The following is a 23677-nucleotide window of genomic DNA, read 5'->3' on the forward strand; positions in this document are numbered from 1 at the left end:
TGACATATCACCTAATCTAGGCCCGACCCACATGCCACACCCACAACGAAATATAAATCCAGCTAACCTCATAAACATTGCGTGTCTCCCTTCACCCTCCAAATCACTAAAATGTGCCTTATGGAATGCACACTCTGGGCCTGATTCAGACCCACTCGCGAGCGGCTGTCCGCTTGCAAGTGGGTCGATGGTCTGGACTGAGCATGCGCACGACGGAGGGAGCTCCGTCGTGCGCATGCGCCAGACGCGACGAGCGAAGGAAAGTCCTTCGCTCGTTGTGTCTGATCAAAGGGGGCGTGCTGTCGATGTTGATTGACAGCACACCCCCTTTGGTAGGCGTGCCGGGGGCGTGCCACCCTGACAGGGGCGTTCCCACGGGAACGCCTCCCATCAGAAGCCGGCCCACTGACATCACTAGTGATGTCAGTGGGAGTGATTTTGGCTCTGATAGAGCCAAAATCACTCCGGAGCTTGCGGTTGAAAACCTCAACCGCAGGCTCCGGCTCGCAGTTTCGATGGTCGCGATGGTCATGATCCATCGCGGCCATCAAAATGCACGCTCGTATAGGCTGTGGGTGGTGACCCACAGCTATACGAGCGTCCAGGAGGACGCTCCATTTTCATGGAGGGTGGCCCTCATTCAGAGCGTGCGCTCTGCTCAGAGCGTACGGCTCTGAATGAGGGCCTCTGTCTGCAATAAGCTGACATCCATCCATGACCTTTTTATTTCAACTAACCTCAACCTTCTGGCAGTAACAGAAAAATGGCTCACGCAATCAGACACAGGGCCTGATTCAGAGCCGCTCGTAAGCGGCCGCTCGTTCGCCCCGAGCCATGCTTGCACATCTGCGCATGCGTATGGGTTGTAATGCGCATGCGCCAACCAGTCAGTGCGGTCGGAAATCGTGTGCTCGCAAAATAGCGAGTGCCTGCTAATTTGAATGAGGCGTTTGTGTGTGGTAACAGGGGAAGGTGCTTGAAAACGGGGAGTGGAGATCCGAACGCAGGCGTGCCAAACGGTCAAAACGGGCGTGTAATGGGTGTGCATAATTAACAAAGCAGCGTCATCGACCACATCACTTGGTTGTCTTTTAGCCTGAACTGCTCGGATGATTGCGGTAGGAAAATGCTACCACAAGAATAGCGAGCAGTTCATACGCCTTTTGATGTACTCGATTAATCTAATAAATAGCAGAGATGACATATGATGCGAGCGGCCAAGGGGCGTCTTTACAAAATAGCGAGCGCATGTTTCGGATGCTCGCTTAGACATAGAGGCGTCAACAGACCACAAAGAGCGAGCGCTCAATTTAAATAGCCAGCCCCTTTTTCTGAACGAGCGTCCGCAAATAGCGTCCGGCTCTGAATCAGGCCCACTGTCTCCCCTGCTGCACTTTCACATGGTAACCTACACTTCTCACACACCTCCAGGCCTGGTTATTGTAAAGGAGGTGGAGTAGGAATATTACTCTCCCAATCTTTCACATAAACAGTTCTCCCACAGGTACCTCCACTCGCATTTACATCATTTGAAGTACATTCTATCAGGACTTTCACCCCTTTCTCCCTGCGAGTTGCTGTTATCTATCGCCCACCTGGGTCACCTCTATAATTTCTGGAACATTTTTCGGCCTGGTTCCCTCACTTCCTATCCTCAGACATCTCCACCATCATTATGGGTGATTTCAATATCCCCATTGACAGTCCACAATCTCCTCATGCCTCCAATCTACTCTCTTTAACCTCCTCTCTTGGCCTCTCCCAATGGACTGACTCCTCCACTCATCAGGAGGGCCACTGCCTTGATCTTGTATTCACCAGACTATGCTCAGTTTCTGATTTCACTAATGCTCCTTTCCCTCTCTCAGATCACAACCTTATCACCTGCACGATCTCCTCCATTACATCAACCTCATTGTCATTGAAATCAACCAAACCTCCTAAAACCCGCAGAAATATTAATGCTATTAACTTTCAACAACTATCTACCTCTCTACAACTACGACTCTCACCAATTTCTACATTCAGTTCTCCTGAGACTGCTGCATCACCCCTAAACCAGATTCTAGAAAAAGCTCTTGATGAAGTTGCTCCAGCAACCCATCACACACCACATAGACTTAGACATCAACCGTGGCATTCTAACTCAACAAGGCATCTACAAAAACTCTCACATAAAGTAGAACGTCAGTGGCGAAAGTCTCGTACTCCAAGCGACTTCCTCATATATAAGACTATCTACAACTCTTATCGTACTGCTCTGGACACTGCCAAACAAACATATTTCCAATTTCTAATCTCTGCTCAAGCCTCTAACCCCAAGCAACTTTTTAATACATTTAAACTGCTTCTTTCCCCTCCCTCACCCAAGCCACCTGCTACTATCTGTGCACAAGATTTTGCTTCCTATTTCAAGGACAAAATTGATAAGATTCAAAATGAAATGGTATGCTCTTCCTCAGCTAATGACCTGCTCAATTCCCTACCTGGACCCTCTGGCACATTCTCTTCATTTGACCCCACAAATGAAGATGAAGTATCTACACTCTTCTCATCCTCCTACTCTATTACCTCTCCTCTAGATCCTATACCCTCACAAATCAGTAAAGCTCTGTCTCCAGTGCTCATCCCAACCCTAACTAAAATCTGTAATCTCTCTTTCTCTCTCTACTGGCATCTTTCCATCACTGTTCAAACATGCAATGATTACTCCCATTCTGAAAAAACAAAATTCTGACCCGAACACTCTCTCAAATTACCGTCCTATCTCCCAACTCCCATGCCTCTCCAAGCTACTTCAGAGACTTGTCTACACCCGCCTCACACACTTTCTTAACTCACACAACTTATTGGACCCACTTCAGTCTGGCTTTCATTCCCAACACTCCACAGAGACGGCACTGACTAAGGTAGTAATTGATCTGGTCACTGCCAAGGCTAAAAGTCATTACTCACTCCTAATTCTTCTAGATCTCTCTGCTGCTTTTGACTGTTGAACACTCTCTTCTCAAAAAAACACTACAATCCCTAGGTCTTAAGGACAAAGCTCTTTCTTGGTTCTCTTCCTATCTGATCGCTCTTTTACTGTTCGTTTTTCTGATTCTGCCTCCTCTTCGCTACCTCTATCAGTTGGAGTACCACAAGGCTCTGTCTTAGGTTCTCTGCTATTCTCAATCTATACCTCCTCTCTTGGCAAACTAATCCGCTCTTTTGCATTTCAGTACCATCTGTATGCGGATGATACTCAAATCTACCTATCCTTCCCAGATTTATCACCATCTGTATTGGTCCATGTCACTGAATGTCTTTCTGCCATTTCATCTTGGATGTCATCTCGCCACCTGAAACTTAATATTTCTAAAACAGAATTAATTATATTTCCACCAGCCAATAACAGTTACCAACCTGATCTCTCAGTCTCTGTTGATAACTCGACAATCCACCCTGCCCCACAAGCTCGCTGCTTAGGTGGCATACTTGACTCTGAACTGTCCATTGTTCCCACACTCAATCTGTCTCAAAATCATTTTACATACATCTAAAAAACATATCCAAAATTCGACCATATCTCACACAAGACACTGCTAATTCTCTAATCCATGCACTCATTATTTCCCGTATTGACTATTGCAATAGTCTCCTTACTGGCCTTCCCAAAAACAGGCTATCGCCATTACAATCAATTATGAATGCAGCTGCGAGGCTTATCTTCCTTGCCAGACGTTCATCGTCTGCTGCACCACTCTGTCAGTCCCTCCATTGGCTGCCGGTTTTCTACCGTATTCAATATAAAATACTTTTACTTACACATAAGGCTATTAACCAAACCACACCAACATACATCTCTTCACTCATTTCAAAATATCTCCCAACCCGACCTCTCTGCTCAGCACAAGATCTGCGTCTCTCATCCCCACGCATTACTTGCTCCCACTCACGGTTACAGGACTTTCTTCGGGCTGCACCCACTCTATGGAATGCCTTACCACGCACAATAAGACTTTCTTCTAGTCTCCAATCCTTCAAGCGTTCCCTGGAAACTCACCTCTTCAGGCAAGCTTATCAGATTCCAGAGCTGCCCACATAACCTTCATAGCTTCCATATGTAATTACATCGCCTTTCACAGTCCACACATACCCTCACACATTGTCTTTCTTTCACATCCTCCAGATATTTGGCCAACATTCCTGTGTGACTGGATCATGCAGCCCACCAAGAAACTCTCCATTCTGGCTGGACCAAAACTGCAATATATAGCACCTATCCTTGTGTATCAATGCCTATTTCCCTATAGATTGTAAGCTTACGAGCAGGGCCTTCCTTGTAAAGCGGAATGGAATATGCTGCGCTATATAAGAAACTGTTAATTAATAAATATATTCCTTCATACAGTGACGCATTCATACATCAATACAGACTTTCCTACATCAATCTGCGGCATATCTGGTGTTATAGTTCTGACTCTGGGCCTGATTCAGAGCCGGACGCTATTTGCGGACAGTCGCTTTGAAAAAGGGGCCGGATATTTAAATTAAGCGCTCGCTATTTGCGGTCTGTTGATGCCTCTATGTCTGAACGAGCGATCGAAACATGCGCTCGCTATTTTGAAAAAATGCCCCCTGGCCGCTCGCATCATACGTCATCTCCGCTATTTAATAGATTAATCGAGTACATCGAACAGCGTATGAACTGCTCGCTATTCTTGTGGTAGCATTTTCCTACCGCAATCATGCGAGCAGTTCAAGCTAAAAGACAACCAAGTGACGTGGTCGATGACGCTGCTTTGTTAATTATGCACTCCCATTAAACGCCTGTTTTGACCATTTGGCACGCCTGCGTTCGGAATCGCCACTCCCCGTTTTCAAGCACCTTCCCCTGTTACCACCCACAAACGCCTCATCCTGTCACTCATATTAGCAGGCATTCGCTATTTTGCGAGCACACGATTTCCGACCGCACTGACTGGTTGGCGCATGCGCATTACAACCCATACGCATGCGCAGATGTGCGAACATCACTCGGAACGAACGAGCGGCCGCTTACGAGCGGCTCTGAATCAGGCCCTCTGTCTCTGGAAATATGGCACCGGCATCTGAACAGAAGATAGTAAAGACTCTGGCCTCGAGGCTGGTGAGATATCAGCTTATAAATTAGTGATGTTACAAGAATAAAATTGATATGTTATATTCTCAATATTGGTTGAGCTTCCAAAATGTCTGTCTGTGCTGTATTCAGGCGATGTTTTACACGGTGCAAGTCATTAAAATGCCTATACAGCATTGCTTAATGGTAAATGTATTTTACTGTTTGCTGAAAGGATGAAATAAATGATGCACACAGAAATAAAAGAGACATTTTATTTTACACATCATCTGTAACAATGATTGAACCACAGAGACACCTGGAATTTCTCTCTGTGCTATGGTTAGCGATTACTGGCAGAATGAGGCACAACATGTGTCTCCTGAGGTTATTAAAAGGTACTTTGAAGTAATTATACTGTTGCAGAGTGAAGTACAGTAATCAGCGGCATGATCTGAAGTAGTTATGTTAAAATGTGACAACGATTCCAGTGTCAGTCCAAAGTATACAAGGTTTTGGTGCAGTAACAATGTACCAGCCCTTAGAACTCAAAGTGTTTTATTTGAGGAAGCAAGATGTAATGAAGCGGAAAAGACGCCATACAGGCCCCATTTTCTAATTATACATAAAAATTGTAATGATGGTTCCTATTATGTTTCTGTGCTTTTTAGGTGTACAAAATGGAACAGCCATTATCCTGGCTGAAGCAGAGTACTGTATAATGCAAAAGGAACTAGTAACGTCACCACAAAGTTGAGACACGAGGCACAACATGTCTTTAACCTCAGAGATGGCACAAGTTCTTATAGAATTGATAGGTCGCACTCTCATGAATATTGGTTCTGTGTTCAAAATGGCCGCCTCAAATACAGTATTTTAGTTATTTACTTGTTGTACGCATAAAGGGCCCTCTTTTATGTACAAAACATTATTTCCAAGCAAATAAAACATACATTTTGTAGGGTGTCACCAAATTCACTTATGATATGACTGGTTGTGCATGTCACTTTTATTCTGAATAATTAATGTAAACCTCAGCACTTAGAGTCTGTCACAGCCGAGGAATTATTTTACCTTCATGGAAAGTTTTTGCCTACACTAAGAAATAACACGTTCATTTTGCTCAATGTTTTCCACTAAAACATTTGTATCATGTGTTGGGGGTACACGGCTGCCATTAAAGTATAACGTGTTGTCGAAGTTGCTGTCAGGAGAAGGCTTGTTCTGTTTTCTCCTGTATACATAGTAGACTGCAATGGTGCTTCCGGCAACGACAAGCATTACAAGAATAACCACGCCACCCGTTACGCCATGTGAAGATGAGGGTGCATCTGCCTTTGTTTCTTCTGTAAAGGGAAACAGAGATTAAAAAAAAAAAAGAGACGAGACAGAAACAATCTAATTCTGTTTCCTAAGTGGATCAATCACTATCCAATAAAACTTTGCAAAATGATGCATTAAATGCGTGAGTTAGTCTGACAGTCAGAACCAAACGGCCAATGACTGATGTACCTGTATAAGATATATGATGAAATTCAATTGCCGGCGATGCCCGCAATGAGCTGGCAGAACGCAGTGGGTATGGGTGGAATGCCGGCACATTGTGGATACTAACTTTGCACATTTTCTCTCGTAGCTCTTTGAGGTAATTCTCAGGGACTTGCGCAGCCGAACATAGCAACCTCACATCACCGAAAATTAAATTCCACACTGTGATTGTACAGTACTGTGGTGTACATTGGCAATATATAAGCTGAGCATAATAAATAATAATATATAGTATATGTGTAACTGGTGTATTAAGATGCATATTCTCTAGCATTACCACTATCACATTATTATCTTACTCGTTCTTCTCATCCCGATCTCTGTGCCTGTGTTTGGGATACACTCCCCGACATTTAAGGAAACTCGTACCTATGTAACTGTGCAAAATAAGGTACTGTAAAGACTACAGTAGAAAAATGACATCTAGCTGTATATTTACTTAGTGCCAACTATTCAAAGCTGCTGCTTGTCGGTTCTGGCCTTGGGATTTAAAAGGGCAATAATTTTAAATGCAAAACCAGATGTGTTTTGCATTTAATATTATTGTCCTATTAACTTCCATGAAAAGAACCAGAGCCAGACTAGCAATGGGGCAGATGGGATTCTGGCCGAGACCTCCAACTAAAATTCAGCCCATTACCACGACAGCATGACAATGACCAGCCATTCAGCTGGCCACATGGTCGGCCATAAAATCATACGTTTAACAATTGTATTTCTATATTCCTTACAAAATTATGCCATTTTTCTTGCTTTTAAGTATTTAGAGGTCTATTGATCATGTTAATTATCTTGGTGGATTGGCCCCCAATAATTAAGTATCCAACTCCCTGCGAGTAACAGCGGTGGATACAAATTCAACATTGCTCCGGAGCGGAGACAACTGATACGAAGATCAACTGTCCCATACGATTCCTATCACCATTAATTTAGTAGCTGTGAGACTTAGCACTGCCGAGTCTGACTCTGCATCCGGTGGAAGGAGCCCAACAGGGGCAGAGGGATCCAATCAGATCCCTCTTCGCAACCCCGGACCACCTTCCCATAGGAAAGAGCAGGAACAAGGTGACGGTTCCCACTGTCAATGTTGTATTTTCAGAGGTTAACAAATTTAGGTCCCCATATTATTGTGTGGGGACAGTATACCAGATCGGGACTGTAAAGGTAAACAGCAGATATTGATACTATCTTCAGTGTTACCTTTATAATGAATGTCTCAAATGCTCAATTTCTACAAAAGTTAAAATGTTAATTTTCCCCTAATTTTGCAGAAATTAAGGGATGATGCATAGACCACTTAGAAAGAGATTGGGGCTGACTGTGTAGGGGGTGTACATGCCCACATGGCACTGGCCACACCCACACAGCACTGGCGACACCCACACATCACTGGTCACACTTCCTCTTCTCACAATAGGCCCTTGATCATGTTCAGCCCCAGGACCATGCTGGTTCTTAATCTGGCACTTGAAGAAGCAACCAGTAAGCTTCCTTTTAGTAAATATGCACATTGGAATTGAAGGAGTTGCTATGCTGTAGTTACAGCACATTTTTGGTGCAGTTACCTATGCTCCAACATATTGTACTACTTTCTCTTGGTAAATTAAAATTTTACATGATACTTTGGTCATGATTCAGAGTTGTACGCCCTTCCGGTGCTTTCGCAGTCCAGCGATTATCGGCAATCTGTGCATGTTAAACGGCGCAAGTAAGATACATTACTGTAGTTGCTCGCAGTGACTTTTTACTCGCAGTGTGATTAACAGACAGGGAGTGTTTGGAGGTATCGGAATGGCGCCAGAGAACGGAGGAGTGTCGCAACTGTTTTGAGGGAGCGTCACATCCTGCGTCTGTGATACGCAAGACATAAGGCTATGGAGTCTCAGTTCCCGCGGCCATACTGAGGGACCATAGGCTCACTTAGGACTGCGATAATACCATGATCTGTGAACGATGCCGCATCTTAGTAAGCAGATGCTTGGATTTCTAAAGCTGATGGTGGGCGGCTCAATAAATCCCCCCCATGTCTGCGACATTTGCATATTTTCGCATTGCCGCTGCATGCGCCGTGGCGGCATTGGCATACAACTCTGAATCTGGTCGTTTGTCCTTTTACATCAAGTGGATGAAATGCCTTAGAAATATAGATGTACTGTACCTGGCTTCACCATTGGCTTCTCTGTAGGTATGGGAGCTATAAATACAATGTGCAACAAGTTAAAAAAATATTAGGCAATAGTAAAAGAATAAAATATTAATTTCAGTCTGAACTTGCATTTAACGACTGCTAACAGCACATGACAAAGGGAAACCAGAGCTTTTATTACTGTTCTTCCTTTACGCTGCTAAAGTGCACAACGGATGTCTAAATCATCTGCCAGCCACAAAAATGCATGTACGCTCTGCTTCTTTACTTGCGTGAGTGAGCGTACTTGTCACCCGAGCGTATTTCAAGGTACTCTATAGAGCATTTTGCATGTAATGATTGGATGGAGTAGGGGCAAAACTTATAGGAAGTCATGGGTGTTTTTGCCTATCCTAAATGTGTGTACCATAAGACAAGTCATGGGTGTTTTTGCCTATTCTCAATGTGTACCATAAGACAAGTCATGGGTGTTTTTGCCTATCCTCAAAGTGTACCATAAGACACGTCATGGGTGTTTTTGCCTATCCTAAATGTGTACCATAAGACACGTCATGGGTGTTTTTGGCTATCCTCAATGTGTACCATAAGACAAGTCATGGGTGTTTTTGCCTATCCCCAATGTGTACCATAAGACATGTCATGGGTGTTTTTGCCTATCCTAAATGTGTACCATAAGACAAGTCATGGGTGTTTTTGCCTATCCTCAATGTGTACCATAAGATGAGTCATGGGTGTTTTTGCCTATCCTAAATGTTTACCATAAGACAAGTCATGGGTGTTTTTGCCTATCCTAAATGTGTACCATAAGACAAGTCATGGGTGTTTTTGCCTATCCTCAATGTGTACCATAAGATACACATTTTTGATGAACAGATGGTTTGTATTTTAATGTCCAAATAGTAATCATTGGGAAATATATCAAGCAGTTAAAGAGTAAAGACTAGGGAAGCTGACAAGTAGAGAATGTCCCCAAATCAACCAATCAGCTTTAAAAAAGCATTTATCAAATTAATTTTATAAAATTATAGGTAGAAGCTGACTGGGTTCTATGGGCAACTTCTCCACTTGTCCAATTCTCCACGCTTTACACTGTTTGATACCTCCCCGCTCCTCCCCTTCACTTAACCCGAAACTGCTCTACTGTTCTAATAAACATACTTCCCTCCATATTGACTGTTGCTTTGTCAATACAGCCTTGTCCCCAAATGAGGCTCTCATCCAGGGTGGAAGCGTTCATCCAAGGGGGAGGCTCTCATCCAGGGGAATACAAGTCAACTTAGTAAATTTTGCATTTCGCATTATCAAATTACTACATCCAGCGCCTCTTTCTCATTTATTTCTGTTGGCTAAAATAGGTGATGAATTAAAACCAGCAGAAAGGGAGAAAACAAGATTGAAAAAAGAAAAGCAGCCAAAATATAAAAATCTATATGGTTCTTCCTGAACGCAGTGCCCTCGGCATGTGCCTAGTTTGGCTTATTGATTAGTACAGGGGATGGGGTCCATTTAACAAGACTCTGAGGCAGTAATTATTATGTATCACAGGGAGGGTTTTCTCCTCCTCGTCAGCACCATAACACTGCCTACTATAGGTTTAAAAGATAAGTGCATACACATCTATTCTGGTCCTCACTGCCGAGTATAGCTAACGAATGCTGAGATTGTCGGTGGGGGGGGGGGGGAGTTGAGTTTATGCCCAAATAGTTATTCTACTAGCCTCAAACACTCAACCACTTCCTCTTGCTGTGTTTTGTTTTTTTGTAGATTATCTCAGGCTTTGTTTTTAAGTTATGACTTGATTTTGACTGATAAACTCAATTCAATAAAACACATAAGATAATAAAAGAAACTATAACATGGGGATATCTTTAATGCACCAAAAATCAGTCTGAAGCATAAATGTGCTGCGACAATATGCTATTGTCACCATATTCAAAACCCTGCTGGTAAAGCGGCACATTATGGGTAAGGATGAGCTGAGCCCACAATTACTTACTTTTTAATTTCTTACATATGTATCCCCTGTAAGAAGAGCAGTAAATGTTATTCCACGTCCCTTTTGTGGAATATACTTCCACACATTGTTCATCTGTTTGATCCGATGGTTCACCGGTATTCCAGTTTACAAAGTCCAATGGCGTATTGTCCAACCAGAGCCACTTTTCTAGAAGTAAACACAGATATATCCTAATTTAATTAGGTTGTTTTATGACCTCCCACCCCTAGGTGGTGCTCTCCTATTTGCACCATATAACATTTTCATAGTCTGGGTTCTTACCTTTATTTTTTCCCTTTTCATATACTTTTTATTAGCTGTAACCTTACTTTCATATTTCAGATTATAGTTGTAACTAATTACACTCCAGCTTCCCTGCACGCCACTTATATTGGCTTATAGGAGCTTAGGAGTATATTTACTAAAGTGCAGGTTTTTAGAAGTGAGAATGTTGCCCATAGCAACCAATCAGATTCTACTTAACATTTATCTAACAACTTCTAGAACATGGGTGGGCAATAAGCGGTCCTCTAGCTGTTGTTCAACTACAAATCCCAGCATCCCTTGCAACAGTTTTAGCATGGCCAAATATCAAAACTGTGGCAGGGCATGCTGTGATGTGTAGTTCTACAACATCTGGGGGGCTCCCTATTGCCCATCCCTTTTCTAGAAGATAACAGCTAGAATCTAATTGGTTGCTATGGGCAACATCGCCACTTCTAAAAACCCGCACCTTAGTAAATATACCCCTTAGTCTGAGTCGGACACAATTGAGTGATTATTTCTTCTTCTGCGCCCATGCGTCTAGAGTCCATGAATACAGAGTCCATGTTGCAATTGAGATGCATGGGAGATGCACGTTCTCAGATAACTGTATTTCTTGAAAATGTTTTGGGTGTTCCTGGGCAGTGACAGGGAGATGGAGATGTTGACACACGGACATAGTGCAACTTACGGGTGTTATGGGAATGTCAAAGGCTTGTAGCTGTAGTGGTTGCAAACTCCGACGCGCATTCGCTCACATTGGAGGCCATACTTTGATGGAGAATCTGCACCTAGCATGGGCCTTTTACAAGTTTCGATGGCTCGAACAATGGTTGCATCTAAAGATGCAGCAAACTATATTTCATCATATACAGACACCCAGGGGTAAATTTACTACTAAGACTTGTGTCTGTCTAAGATGCCATTCACGGCCGAGTTTGACCTGTTTTTCAAAAACAGAGATTTACTAAAGGCAAACATAGGTGACAAAACTACGAATCTCTCTAAAAAAAAAAAAAAAAAGGATGAGAACACAAATAGGTTCTAAAATTACAGGGAAAAAATTGTGTAGGGGTCCCCCATATTAAAAGAACCAACACCGGGCTTAACTAGCAGGGGAGAAATGCCACAGACACACTTGATGGGGACACTCCGACCAAAGTATTAACCTCCTCAACTAAACAGCCAGTCCGTGGATTCCTCAGGAAGTGGGGACTCCCCAATAAAGGGGGCCCCCCTCCCGAGTATGCTCCAGGCCGGGGCTTAAGTCCGGGGCTATTACCTGCACCCAGGCGCGCCAACAGCCACGCCGGACCTGGGTGAAGGGGGCATGACCTAATCGCAGGAGGCGTGGCCACGTTCCTTTAAGGGAAAAAATATATTTTTGCATAGGGCGTTGTGAGCCCATCAGCCCAGAGCGCGGCCAGTGTGTGCTGGGCTGCTGAGATGTAAGAGGGGGGGGCGGTGCCGGGTGCCTCCAGCAAGCCTGAGCCCAGGTAATTAGTACCCGCTCCCCCCCTCTCGGCGCCCCTGCCCGCACCCCTGGGCGGTGGGCGCGGGTTTGATGTATGTCAAGAATAGATTTAAACTAATACTATCTTTTACAGTGCCCACTGCTCAGGTATATGAGGGATAGCCCCAGGCTTCAGCTCAAGCCTGGGGTATAAACCGGAGGGGGGACCACTTTATTTGAGGGGGTACCCACTCCCTAAGGAATCCCCAGCCTGGGCTCACTAGTTGTAGGGGGTTAATGCTTTGGGTGGGGTGACCCTGTCAAGTGTGTCCCCTGGCTGTGGCATTACCCCCTGCTAGTTGAGCATGGTGCTGGTTTTTAAAATATGAGGGATCCCTACGCAGTTTTTTGCCTGTATTTTTAAAACCTGGGCCGGCTCAAAGAGCCCGGTGCTGGTTATACTTTTGGAGGGGATCCTATGAAATTTTTTTTATTTAACCATTTAAAACCCTTATTAGACTCAGAAGCATGCACAGCTCACACTGATATGTGCATGCTTCTGTTAAACACACTGCTGACAGGCACTTTTATTGTGTTCAGTCCAAATATGACTAAGCACACACACACTTGCAAACACCATTGGAAAACATGATTCAGTTTAAACAAATTCACTCATGTACCTGCGATGCCCAGCGTGTTTAATAGGTGTGGGTGTCTCAGTCCTTGCACATTCATATGCACGATTATGCACAAGAGGAAGGGCTTGCAGTGGCACTTACATATCGTTGCAGACATGCGACCAGCAAAAGAGGCAGATGCCGTAGCCTGCGACTCAGAATCAGTCCCATTACATACTATCATTGTTATTCACTATAGGAGCAGAACCTCTGGTTTAGCATTAGAGGTTAAGTGTGACTGTTCCCAAGTGTCTAAAATGGAGACGGGAACAGTAAAAAAAAAAAAAAAAGTAACCTGTAGTCTATAAAACCCAATAAATACCAGCAGACTTTTGGTGCATGCCCCATCATCAGGAAATGAGCCCTGAGAAATGTATTAAAATATGTTACATTTCTGAAGGTGTTCATTATTTCTTTATTACTGATTCTGGAGCCTGGTGATCCCCCTTGTACCTATACCCCTAGATATTTGGTGATTTGCAGTTTGTGCTGGTATTCTGTGCTAGTCTGTCATCTCCACCTGGATGTCCCAGCACTACCTCTAACTAAACAAGACAATATCATTGTCTGACCAGGAGCCACTAAGCGAAAGATGTAGGTGAATAACTTTAAATTATGATGGGTCCTGTGGAGCCAAACCAAAGAAATTTAAGGTACTCATCTAGTGCTCTTCATAAATGAGGTCCATTGTGTGTAGGAAAACAAATGAGGAACTAGAAATGAGGACTATATTGCTCTTATATCCAAGGAACTTTTACGCTTCTACCAGACTATGTTGGCATTTGGGTTAGATTTTACTTACCTGTACTTGAGATGTCTGTGAGGTGTCTGTGGGCTAAGCTGGCCAGATATTCCGTAGCAGTGTGTGCCTTATAAATTATACCAATGCTTGATAATATTCAGTTGAAAACCCTATCGGGCATGCTGGTAAAACAGGTCGGAAGATGTCAACCTGTGCAGCCTTGTGGTAACCTTCCAAATTTTCTAACAGGTCCCAGTAAAGCCAGAAGGGAACATTATGCTGGGCACGGGCTCAACATAACCTAAACTGGCCCAATTTGGCCACCTTCTTGAGTGGCTGATTAGACACTGATCCTATTGTGACACATGCCGGCTGGCAGAATCGGCCACATGTGGCCAGCTTGTGCTATTTCAAAATGTAAAATGTTAAAAACACTGATATGTAAAATTAAATAGCAATGTCTCAGAAAGGCTACTGTACCTTCTACATTATTATAAAGGCCCACCCAGAACGTGCTCTCTCTGTCCTGGAGTGTCTCAAGATGGTGGAATACGAAATCTGACTCAACCGAATCTTCAATTGACAGTAAATTTCCTCCTAGAAAATAAAATCCCAAAATATTAATACACAATGACCTTTAAAGTGAATAATTTTGCTTACCTACACAAACTCCCCCACTCTCCTCAAATATCACCCACAGGATTCTACTGCCCACAGATGGTAATGCAAAATATATTTTAGTTCTAGATAACATTAGCCCAGGACAGTGGGCCTAATTCAGAGACGGTCTTTTTGGAGCGGCCTCCTGGCCGCTCGCATAGCTGTGGCCACAGCTATTGCGAGCGGCCAGGATGATGGTCGTGATGGTCAAGACCATCGCGACCATCGGGCTTGCAACGAGACCCTTGTGGTAGGGTCTCGTGGCCGCAAGCCCCAGAGAGCTTCTGGCTCTAATAAAGCCGGAAGCTCTCCCACTGACATCACTGGTGATGGGGCCGCCCACAAACGGCAGGCATTCGCTTGGGAACGCCTCCATTTGTAAAGCCACCCCCCCAGCCACGCCTCCAAAATGGTGCGAGCTGTCGATCAAAATAATCGACAGCCACCCCCTTTTGGTGCGAGACCCGGAGCAACGGAGTGCCCGTCGCTAGCCGGGTCTCGCGCATGCACATGTCGGAGCCGGCTCCGGCGTGCGCAGTGGCCTAACACCAACCCGCTCACGAGCGCATAGCGCTTGCGAGCGGGTCTGAATCTGGCCCAGTGTCCCTTTATCCTGCTTTTACCGGCAAGGCTCCCAGTTTTTGTCATGCTAAATATTAATCAAAATTCTTATTCTGTCAAAAATCAAGACTCGTGATAGCTCAAGATTAAATTGTTTTTCCACATTTAGAAGACTTTAAGTTACTGGATTGTACCTGCCCTCCCAACAACAATACAACATGTATTTTTTATTTTAAAAGGTTTCCCCCCATTGGATCATCGGATAAATATAAATATATATTTTAATTGCAATGGGAAATAGAGTAAAGCTTCTCTCTCTAGACACAATTGTATCCAGTGGAAAGAGTCCAACAAAGCTTGGTCTTATCCCAGGGTAATTGAACGTCTTTGATGATATAAAGACATACAATAGATGAAGGAAGCTAGAAAGATAGAGCAATGTAGTTAGGAAATGTTACAGGATAATACATAGAAACATTGAATTTGCCACCACATAATAACCATTTGGCCCATCTAGTCTGCCCTTTTAGGGTTAGCTTATTATGGTTAGGAGTTAGGGATGATTTAGGGGTTTGGTTAGGGTCGCGGTTTAAGGTAGGTTGTTAGGGGTTTAGGATTGTATGGGTATTAGTGTTAGGGTATTAGAGTTAGGGGTTAGTGTTAGGGTATTAGGGTTAGTGTGCTCCAGGAGATGAAACAGAAAGTATGATGATTTAATATGATCTATTCTTATGTCTTAATTGACCAATTCACTTTAGAGTTTATGATTATTTTTTCCATTTAACATAACATAGTAGTTTGTGTTGTTCATAGTTTACAAATAAATCAATTTTGAATATATGATGGGAGAAAGTATAATGCAAAAAATGCCGAAAGGGGGCCTAATAGATATTACTACTACTTACCCTGCCGGAGACATTCCAAGGATGATTGAGCCCAGTTTCTGGTGTAAGATGATTCAAAAAGATAGCAATGGCCACGGAAGGGTATCCAGGCCTTTGAAGTTGAATCTGGGCATTTTCCGGGCTTTTGTGGTGGGTCCGTGGGAGCAACAGCTATATGCATAAATAAGTACATATAATTAGTCATAGATTGCCTTTACCAGATGTGCTTTTACTGTAACCTAAAAATGGACTATATAATATGAACTTTGTTTCATAAAGAAACAAATGTAATGCATATATTATAGAGTAGTTGCTGTTTCTGTAAAAGTTGTCTAGGGATTGTAAAGGCGGGTATCCACTACCCAATTACAATGAGCGATTGAATTATAACGATATCGTTATCGTTCAATCGTTCACCAATCGGCCATGAAAATGTCGAAAATGACCAGCGATGTGCGCTCCCGCTGGTTGTTTTTGACATCTATCATCACCTGAACATGCTGGTCAATCTGCTGATAACGACAGATTGCCCTTGTTCAGGAATGAGGGAGGGTGCCTATACTGAGCGACTGATCGTTCAGTGTAGGCACAGCACAGACTGTGAAACGACTGCACGATTACAATGTCATAATCGTGCAGTCTTTTCACAGTCTGCTAGTGGATGTGCCCCTTAAGGCTCTATCTTTAAGTTGTTTTAGTTCTATGAACTTTCCATTAGAGATGCGTTCAGACCTCCTTGTTATAGTTTTGGTTCTAAATCATTGTTTTGTTTTCGGCAAAACCCTCAAGTGTTTTTATGAAAACAGCTAAAGTCATGTAATTTTGACATGTCTTTTTGTTCCTACTGTATTATTAACATAAATAACATTAATTTACAGTCATGTATAGTCAACTTTAGTCACCTCGTAGCTCACAGTATTGATTTCACTCATACTGGCCAACGGCTGCAGCGAGCTGGCTAGCTAAACAGAGCTTCAGAGCAGCTGCACAAACATATAGCAGTTTAAAAGAATAAAGCACATCTATGAAAAAAAGTGGCACAGTAGTGGCAGACATGATGTCATTTTAATAAACTATATGGCCCTATAGAATGTTTTCATTAAGCAAGAACCAAAAGCCTAAAATTAATATCCTAGTAGAACATATAATATACTTATTCAAAGCAGCTAGTTCAGATGCTTCTAGTAGCAATAAAAATTGTTCAATTAATCTAAAAATAAAAATGTGTGTGCCCACCATGCCCAATCCATAACCAGCCGCAGACCTATCTGCCTGGGCTGATATTAGACCCCCATTTTTAGGAGACCTGAGTTTCTGAGGAAAAATAGGGGGAACCCCATGCCATTTCTCCAATACCAGACCAGGCTGAGAGGTCATGGGCTGGTCTTTGATTTTGTGGACTCCATACAATTTGTTTTTTTTAGATAACCATTAAAACATAATGAATACATAATAGAGTACAGCGCTCTAGGCTTCTGTATGTGGTGTCCTTAGCTGCTGGACTTATAGAGGTATCTCAATCTCTAGTTCATTATGGATAAAATAAAGGAATGTGGGGCGCTCTGGGGCACTATTGTATAAATCTCAGTGTGTGTTCTGACGTACTTCCTTGTTCTGATTTGACTACTAAGGGAGGTGGATGTTATCCATGTAATATCTCATGTGTGTATTAATCCAAAATATAGTCCAGGCTTTCAAACTGTAGGACAACGGGCCCCCTAAAAAAGTCCAGAACCGGATGAAACGCGTCGGGACACGCCCCCTAGATTTGTATACTATTGGAATATACGTACCATTGTACTTTCTCATAAAGACTTGGCAAGAACATTATTATATATGCTTAGTTCTTTTAGTATAGGACTTTATACGTTACTGGCATTGTATTATTTAAATAAACATGCTGCACTAGACACTTTACTGCACTGTCTAGTCACTATTTGTACTATCACTGCATACCAGCACATAATACTAACCCCCATCACAATCTCTGCAACACCCGGACTGAGGAAACCAGCAGGAACTGCACAACAGCATTGGCTAAGTATACATATTCTCTTACCCTATCCTGCACTATATTGGGTGCGGGAATAACAAAAATCCTGCACCCGCTGGGTTTTGCCTGCAGGTGCAGGATTTTTGCTATTCAATTAGTGGGGCGGGGCGGGGCGGAGCGGGGTTTTTTACTTTTTGCGCGCCGTGAGGTTGTTTTTTTGCGCACCTCCAGAGCACGACCAATTTTTCCTAAAATCCCCAATTTTTGGAAAAAAGGTTGGTAAATGCTCTGGGACCCAGACGGCACCCCTCCTATTGACTAATTAAGCAATTAGAAGTTTCCAATTTGCTTAATTAGTCAGTAATACTGACCTTCCGACATGCTGTCTTCTGCATCCAGTGCCGGGACCCGGTCTCCTGCAACAGCCTTGAGAATGTAGTGTGTGTTTGAGTGTGTATGAGTGAGTGTGTGTGTGGTTGACCCCCAGTGTGTGTACCCCTCCCCAAGTTCAGTGTGCCCCCCCCGTAATGGGCGCTGGGAAAACTACATCTCCCAGCAGCCCTTGCCCCTCCCACCAGCCCCTGGAGCCTCCCAGCAGCCCCCTCTACAGGGAGAAGATAGAGGGGAGGCCACCGGGAGCCAAGGAGACCACCAGAGACCCCCGGGCAGGTAAGTGCAGAATTTTTTTATTTATTTTTTACGCGGCGCTGGGTTTTCAGAGCTGAAAACCCCGCGACTACTTTTGATTGGATTGTATTGTATCGGGAGCGTGCATACCCATGGTAATCCAAAATTGCACGCGAGGAGCGCAAGGTTGTTTCCTCGCTAAACCTCGCGCCCAATTTAATGTGCCCCATAGTGTTTACCAAGTTCCTAATACTGTGCCATGATTTGTATTGGAGGTGGAGAGGAGAGTGAAGGGGGTTGCTGCAGCATCAGCCAGTGTATAAGAACACACACCCTACAGATATAACGTGTTTGGAACGTGTGGGACTATATATAAAGAGAACTATAAAACATTATTGCAGGGAATCCATACGGACTTGATTGTAAGAACACCCTACCTACAGTTTGAAAGTCTGGACTATATTTTGGATTAATACACACAAGAGATATTACAGGGATAACAGCCACCTCCCTTAGTAGTCAAAGCAGAACAAGGGAGTACATCAGAACACACACTGAGGATTTATGCAACAGTGCTCCAGAGCGCACCACATTCCTTTATTTTATCTAAAACATAATGAAGCCTGCACAGATCATACTGATCTATGTTATACTTTCAGCCTGCCCACAAAGGCGGAGCTGCTTCAGGGAGGAATAGGAATTAGATATGGAAAATGATAGGGAGGGACTTATATGCAATTATATCCAATTCAAAACACACAACATCCAACATTTACAGGATTTTTACATTTTGCCTTGTTAGGAGAACCGAATTTGCAGGGGGTAACTGAGCTATGCCTTGATTCGACTCCAAATTCCAAAATTCAGTTCTGTCGGATGTCTCAGAATCCTAACCACTTCTCTACTATCTATTGCTCTAATTGGCCACACACTACACTAGCCTTGTGGAAGCTGCAGTGGCTACATGATGCGATGCTGTAGACTGTGATGGTCCTGGATACAGGATGCTCTTGCCCTGTGGTACTCATAGCGTGCGCAGAAGTTAGCAATTCCTGAGTGAGGTCTGGGCTTCCTTAACTCTGCATCTGGGTCCAATGTTACCGATTGTTTTGCTATGTTGGGCAAGTGTACGGATGTGAGTAAGGGGAAGTGGGCGTCCTTCTGTCAGGCTGCGTCCGCAATGCGAATCCAGGCATTTACATATCACCACTGATATTAGCATGGCAGTTGCGTGCGTATAAGCAGAATAGCATTCCTTGCTGAATCAGGCCCTAAATTTGTAATCTGAGATACACAAAAACATATTTTGATTGCCTGATTCTACATAAAGTCTTGTATGGATTATGAGCATCTTACCTTTGGATTGCTTACAAATTGAAGCATAATTCTCATCACAAGGTGATGTCTTCCACTGCCTGTCTGCATCCATATAAACACAGGCGTTTTTCTTCTTCGGTTCCCCTACAGCCCATTTTGTGTAACGAAGCTTCCACTTATCAATCCACCTATATTGACTGTCAGTCTGAAACAACATTGGACAATATACATTTTAATTCCATTTCCACTTGTTATATAGTAACTAGAAATGTTAGGTAGCATTTTACTAAACTGTAATAACAACTGATTGAAAAACACAAAACAAAAAAAGAAGAAAACCTGTCGGCTAACCGTCTGTCATGCAATCTAATCCCTATTTAATAAACTGTGACTTATAGCAAAGATTCACATCACTGGCCACTTCCAGACATAATCTTGTTAATGGGTTAGATGAGCAGTTCATTATTTTTTATGGCAGCTGGCCCTGCTGCTGTAACAGTGTCAGCTCCAGTCAAAGAACAAAATTAGTTCAGTTCAGTAGCAGGACCAGATCTGTTGTTATTATTATTATAAATAACGGCCCGCGCCATTTTCCCGTGGACACTAGTACTGCGCATGGCAAGTTCCATTGATTTACAGCTCGGCACCGTAAAGCAGCACTACGGAGAGGTAAGTAGAAAACTATGGGTGCAGGGTGTGCAATATGGGCCCCCCTGGACCTAGGGGCCCTGCAACCACAATAGATACGCCCCTGGTGCATGCGCCAAACCCGCACTGCACACGTGCGGCAATGGATTAGCGATGGCAGTCACAGGGAGGATTTATTTGTAAAGTGAGTAACAGGTAGTAAGCTTTTGGGGAGGTAATGGGTGGTGGTTAGAAAAATGCAGTAATTTCAGTACCATTTTCTGGGCGTGCTCTAGTGAGCCCCTGCAAATGTATTCACAGGAGAGACCCCAGTGCCTTAGGACAGCCACTCTGTCAGAGACAGCATAGGCTTACTGAAGAGTACAATGTGCGATTATTTGCTACTGCGCATGCATGAAATGTCCTGAAAGCCTCTACAGGTCATGTATTCCCCTGAGTGTACACTATTGCATATAGAGGCGCTAGAATTAGAATCAGCTAGGCCAAAAAAATGCACGTTCCTGGCCGGTGTCTGGTGGTGGCCTGAATGGCATATGTTATGGGAGTGTCACTGGAGTGTCAGAGAACATGGCTGCATTCCCAAATGCAGAGCCGCAGCCACAGTGGCCATGTTTAGCCGGAGTTCAGAAAGACATAGGCTGGTGCAAGTGTCAATGGTGGACACTATGGTGAGCCGATGGTGGAGTGTTTGGAACCATTAGCGAATTTGCACTGTCCACATGAATTGAAAGTAGGCATCTCAGGGCCCTTGGTGCCCTCAAATCACGCTAGCCCAACATACATACTTCAGGCATGTTTCTAAATATTTGGGTATTCCTAGCTGTGGTGAAAATATAACTTTTAAACAAAAACACATAACATATGGTGGGGCCTTTAATCTCTTTCCACGCCTGGTGAGCAGACTGCTGTTTGAATACCCCTGCTGTTCTTGGTGCCTGCTACACATGCTCAAGTAATCTATACATAGTCACAGGCAAGGTCTTGTTTACAAATCTCCTCTCCAGGTAATTGGCTTTCCTGTTCACATGACACCATAATGGATGTACATTTAAATGAAACTACACCAACACCTTTCAGGTTTCCTGAGCGATTAACTCCTATTTACCTGTGTGGGCAGAATTTTTACCTGCAGTATGTACCCTGGGCACCCAGGGCATATGGTTTGGGAAATTAGGTATTTAATCAATCACTAATCTCAGAGCAGTCTTGTTTAAACTCATTTTATAGCTTAAATAATAGAGTTTAAAGTGATACTGTACCATATTTAATGTGGCTGCTACACAGGGGAAATTACTGTATGTACAGTTATTGTACCAGATTAAAAGTTACATGGGCAGTCCTGGTATGTTCCCTCAGTTAACTAATAAGCCAGCCAGTCATCAGGGACTCATTCATGACATCACTATGGGGGTGGGGGGCAGTTTCTTAGAGGTACTGGAGCAATTTGCTTTGTGTCAGACTTGGGTGATCATGTCTGAGTTGAAGCCAGGACCTGCATTTTTCTGCCGTGCCTAGAATAAGGCAGACGTAATACTATGTGTATTTCTTTATTATTTTGAAATTACAACACACAGCCTGGAGTTCCAGGAGGCAATATACACTGATGCTAGTTTATCTAGGTTAAGTAAGCAGACAGAGAAACTGCCCAAAGTCTCTAAGGGGTAAAGATATATTTGGATCAGGTACATTTGTAAAGGGAGACAGTTGCTAAAAACTCCTTGGCTAGGAGAGCAATAGCTGATTGTACCAAAAACATTCAGCTGCTGGGGGTTACCCTTCACTGGGCATTTAAGGGAATGTAAAACCCAGGCAAGATTATCCCAAAACTTTTGTTGTCCTCACATGAGGCCTGAGGTGTCTAACTACTACTGTTCTTGTCTAATGTGTCGAAGGGTGGGAAAAGCTGGATATATCTGGAAGGCACCACTAATAATTTTACCCATGATTGAAGAACCCAGTGAAAACAGGGAAGACCCCCCCCCCCGAGCTTTTCACCAAGTGAACGTCTGGACCATCCTCCCATCGGACAGCTTGCAAATAGAGATTCCATAGAAGTAAAAGCAGGTATTAAAAAACAGTTAGATGAGATGTCTGCCCTGTGAATGATCCAATAATCTCAGAGTGCCTGGGCATTATCTGTAGTCCTCATACCCAATAAGAACCAGACTACCCGCTTCTGAGTGGACTACAGGAAATTGAATGCTATCACAGAATCTGATGCAAACCCTATACCCTGCATAGATGAGCTGCTAGGTCAGCTTGGCAGTGCCCACTGCATAACTGTCATGGATCTGAGTAGTGGATATTGGCAGATTCATATACCCAAGAAAGCACAAGGGAGTTCTGCTTTCACCACTCATTTTGGATTAAATGAGTATGAAGAATGCCCCTGTCACTTGCAGCGTTTAATGGTGACACTGCTCAATTGAATGGAATAATCGAATTGAAGAATTTTCTGTAGCATATCTGGATGACATTGTTTAGCCAGACCTGGGAGAACACTTAGATCCCCTGACTCGGGTGCTATGGGAGATCTAAACAGCCGGTCTGACCATTAACCCAGGAAAGTGTCAAAAAGGCATGGCTGAAGTACAATAACTGAGACACAGAATGGGTGTGGTGACTCTAAAACCAGAGTCAGGGAAGGTGGATGCTATTTTCATCTGGCTCACCGCAAACAACAAGAAACAGGTGATGTTTTTCTTGACATCCGCTCCTTGGTGAACAAGATGGACGAGCTGTTATTGCTTCTTGGATGGGCTAGTGCCGGCATTTCTGGATCATCTGATTGGTGTTTCACTGAGACTTGGCTTGAGGAACATATTTCTGATAACTCAGTGTCCCTGTTGAGCTTCTGTCTGTACAGGGCAGATTGTATTCTGGAGCTGTTTCTACATGAATGAGGGCTGGTGTGCGGATGTTACAATTCAAGTCATGCAGTCGCCATTTGGAGTAAGTTTTTTTCAACTGTAAACCCTCCTCAGGCTTGTGTAAATGAAGTATTACATCACTTGGCTGCTGGCATAACTGATATGGAACTAAAACATCCAGACTCGTTGTTTATTGTGCTGGGTGATT

General features: G+C 43.5%; 1 protein-coding gene across 1 annotated transcript in view; it reads right to left on the bottom strand.

Moving 5' to 3' along the window:
- Positions 1-5357: 5357 nt before the first annotated feature.
- The window catches only part of LOC148517458 (macrophage mannose receptor 1-like), a 211528-nt gene continuing 193208 nt past the window's right edge, over positions 5358-23677 (bottom strand). The window contains exons 25-30 of the mRNA XM_088478604.1: positions 19991-20156; positions 16036-16185; positions 14390-14506; positions 10774-10941; positions 8790-8825; positions 5358-6429 (exon numbers count right to left, since the gene is read on the bottom strand). Coding sequence (XP_088334730.1) covers positions 6182-6429; positions 8790-8825; positions 10774-10941; positions 14390-14506; positions 16036-16185; positions 19991-20156 — 885 coding nt within the window. The 3' untranslated portion in view covers positions 5358-6181. The remainder of the gene's footprint in view (positions 6430-8789; positions 8826-10773; positions 10942-14389; positions 14507-16035; positions 16186-19990; positions 20157-23677) is intronic.

This window comes from Taudactylus pleione, unplaced genomic scaffold (genome assembly GCF_031769625.1).
Source record: "Taudactylus pleione unplaced genomic scaffold, aTauple2 ptg000216l, whole genome shotgun sequence".
Taxonomy (NCBI): Eukaryota; Metazoa; Chordata; class Amphibia; order Anura; family Myobatrachidae; genus Taudactylus; species Taudactylus pleione.